The 3,370-nt window shown below is 46.1% G+C and overlaps 1 protein-coding gene across 1 annotated transcript in view; it reads right to left on the reverse strand.

The window, feature by feature from the left end:
- ppp1r12c (protein phosphatase 1, regulatory subunit 12C) overlaps positions 1-3,370 on the reverse strand; it is a gene marked incomplete in the record, with an annotated part of 23,352 nt that extends 19,982 nt beyond the window's left edge. The window contains 4 exon segments of the mRNA XM_014021629.1: positions 479-597; positions 918-1,048; positions 1,138-1,312; positions 2,968-3,370. Coding sequence (XP_013877083.1) covers positions 479-597; positions 918-1,048; positions 1,138-1,312; positions 2,968-3,167 — 625 coding nt within the window.

The following is a 3,370-nucleotide window of genomic DNA, read 5'->3' on the forward strand; positions in this document are numbered from 1 at the left end:
TCTCTTTATTGGGTGAAAGAACCGTCAGTTTAATCCCAAGTCAGCTTTAACAAGTTTCTTTCTCTCCCGTTCATTTTTACAGTGACGAACACATGCAGAGGAAAACTTTAATCCAGGTTTTTTTTTTCTTGGTTGTCCACCGGACAACTGGGAGGCAGGATCTGGTTGTCCAAAAACGAAAATAGGTTGTCTCGGACAAACGAAACAATGATTGCGTCAACCATTGTTTTACATTGATAAAAAATAATGTTCTGGTGAATAAAGCCCTCAGTTAGACTCGAGTCATTTGACCAATCACAGTCAAGAGATTTATCTTTACTGTGATTGGCCAAATGACTCACATTCCACCAAAGATCTTCTATTGTGAAGACAACCACTTTGTTTCTGAATCAGTCTGAGGGAATCTGTGCAAACSCCTCTAATAATTATTATTTTAAAGGCTTTACTGGAGCAAATCATTGAAAATACGACGACTCACCCTGTTTCTGAGAGGAATCCTGAAGGAGAGACTCTGTGGTTTCATCCAGAGCGATGTCCAGAGGAACRTCTCCGTCACAGTTCACTGCCGTCAGGGACGCGCCGTTCTCCAACAGGAACCTAAAAACCACAAACAACCTGAGAATTCTTCACTAAAAGCAGCTTAAATGAAGAAGTCCTGATTCTATCATTCAGTCATGTTATCTGTGTTTGTGCTAACAGATTCCAGCCCCGCGCTGAGGATAAAAGTCTAACAACAAACAAGAGTTCAGACAAGAAAAGAAGCAAATCCATGTTTTAATCTGAGTGCCGGGCCGCTCATGCTGCAGCAGACGTGTTATCTCACAAAGCACGACAACAATGTCAGTATTGTCGGGCGCAGAAAMCTTCTCGCTCCCACGCTCTGCGGTGACAAACCCATCCGGGATGATGTTACTCACTCTACGATGTCAGAGTGTCCGCAGGAAGAAGCCACGTGCAGCGGCGTCCAGCCCTCGCTGTCCACCTGGTTCACGGTGGCGCCGTGGTCCACGAGGAACATCACCATGTCCACGCTGCCGTCGATGCAGGCCTGAGCAGGACACAGGAACCCAACGGTTCTTTAGACGTTTACACTGAAACCCTGTTTGGACCTAGGTGACGGCGTGAAACTGCGTGAACCTGGTGCAGAGCCGTGATGCCGTCGGCGTTGGAGCAGTTGATGAGGTTCGCCATGTTCTCGCCGTTGATGGATCCGGTCCGCTCGGTCTCCTCCAGCATCGCCCTGACCTCCTCCGTGTCGCCGCTGGCGCAGGTAGCCAGAAACTCAGCAGCTCTGTCGAACCTCACCCTCTTCCTAAAAAATACAACCAGACCGGTAAAAATCAGCCAACGGATCGTTSCTGACCCATTTTACCCGCAGTGATGTCATCGATCAGGTCGGATCAATGACCCACGTTTCATTTTAAACTCTGCTTCAAACAGAAACTAAATAAATATATTTAGTTTCAGATYATTGACGAGCCTCATTAAGATCCAGTGGTCCTGGAGGACCACCAGGGTTTAGATGTTCCTCTGATCTGAATGAACGAGGGGTTAACTGGCTTCTGAAGAGCAGGAAGGCCTCTCATGCAGGACGGTGGTCTTCCAGGACCAGGGTTATAACCAGGGACAATGTAATCAAATCATCACAGCATGACTGAGATCAGCAGATATAAATAGTAATAATTCATCACTGCTCTGATTAATCTGTTCAGATAATCAGATTAAGATTATCTTTGAACTTCACTGATGAAAGAGCCAAAAACAAGACATGATCAGAATATTTCAAAGATCAGGAAGGTTCTCCAACAACATCTCAAACAAAGAGAAATCCAAGAATCATTCTTTAAAGGTAGTATTTTACTGGGTTGTTACCTGGTGCACAGGTAAACTCTCTGTTGCAGTCTGGATTAATTTGTGCATCAAATGAGTGCTGAGAAAACATCCATTTTCTTACAAAGCTCAGATTTAATCTACCAGATTGCACTTTGGCATTAGATTGGCAGATTTGGACCAGTTTTCTAAAAAACTGTGGGCCTTAGACCAGAACATGTGGACCTGTAGGCCTGAACGTTTTGTGATTTTATATTTTTTAGATGTACTTGTTTWTGGGGAGCTTCTCACACACTGAGACGTCCACCTCGAGGCAACGCTCAATGTAAACAAAGACTTTTAAAAACCAAACAGGTTGAATTAAGGCGACAGGACTCGTGCTGAAACTGGACCATGAAAAGGTTTATGCTCCTGTGAACAGATGCATCGATTCACATTGATAGACGATTAATGATTTAAGTAGATCAAAGCAAAAGAAAAACATTGATCCGTACATCATCATAGGCCTGACTGACAGATGGACATCAGAGATCACATCATATCAATCAGACATGTGAGACTTTCTGATAAACATCATACCATCCTTCAAACAAACTGATAGAATATAATTTCATGATAAACACACCTGTAGACCTTTCCCAGGTGTACCCCAGCTTTCACACTGACCTCAGGGAACAGGTACCAGCTCCCTATAAGAACCTTTGGAAGGTGAAATGGGTGGATATCACTAGTCCAATCTTTAAGTTTAGTTTATTATGCTCCAATGACTGATAAAGCTTTAAAAATATAAAAATTGTTCCTCTGTAAGCTCTGGTACTGGAACAGAAATGATGGTTCYTGTAAAAGAGGAGGTATGGCTGCTTGAAAGGGAATAAATAAATTGGGGTGAAGGTTTTGGTTCAGTGCAGGTTTTAGGTAAAAAAGGGTTAAACAATAAAAACCAGGCAGGTTAAAGGCGGCCTGTAAAGACGTGTTTGTGGGTTCATGATTAAAAACAACAAAAAGGTAACTTCTCCCCCACAGATCACAAACAGAGAAGTCAGGTCGGAAAACTTCCGCTTATAACAAATAATTATTCATTTAAAACTTTATACATCTTTTAGATCTTTGAGTCAAACAGTTGAGATGTTTCCTCACCGTCGTCGGAGGACGGGGCTGCTTCCATCTCTGCCCGCAGAACCCGGCCGCTCCGCCGGCTGCTCGCTCGGCTCGGCCCCGGCCTCGGCCGCTGCGTCGCCTCGCCGCCTCCGCCGGGGAACGTCGGACGCTTTGTCGGTGCAGGAGCCGGCCCAGCGCTTCAGCTGCTCCAGCCGCTTGGTCTTCGCCGTGTCCCCCATGAGTTCGTCGGCGGAGGACCGTGTTTTTAGGCCTAAAACGGACGCTGGCGGGCGAYAGACACACCCTCCATGTGTGTACTTTCGCTTCCTGGTTCCTGCTGCCGCCTCGGAGGGTGGCGGGCGGTGGGAGACTGGGGCGCGTATCCGCGAGCGGCGGGACCGCGCACGTGACGTCAAAACCGTAGCTGAGTGAAAGCCAGCCC

This window comes from Austrofundulus limnaeus, unplaced genomic scaffold (assembly GCF_001266775.1).
Source record: "Austrofundulus limnaeus strain Quisiro unplaced genomic scaffold, Austrofundulus_limnaeus-1.0 Scaffold300, whole genome shotgun sequence".
NCBI lineage: Eukaryota > Metazoa > Chordata > Actinopteri > Cyprinodontiformes > Rivulidae > Austrofundulus > Austrofundulus limnaeus.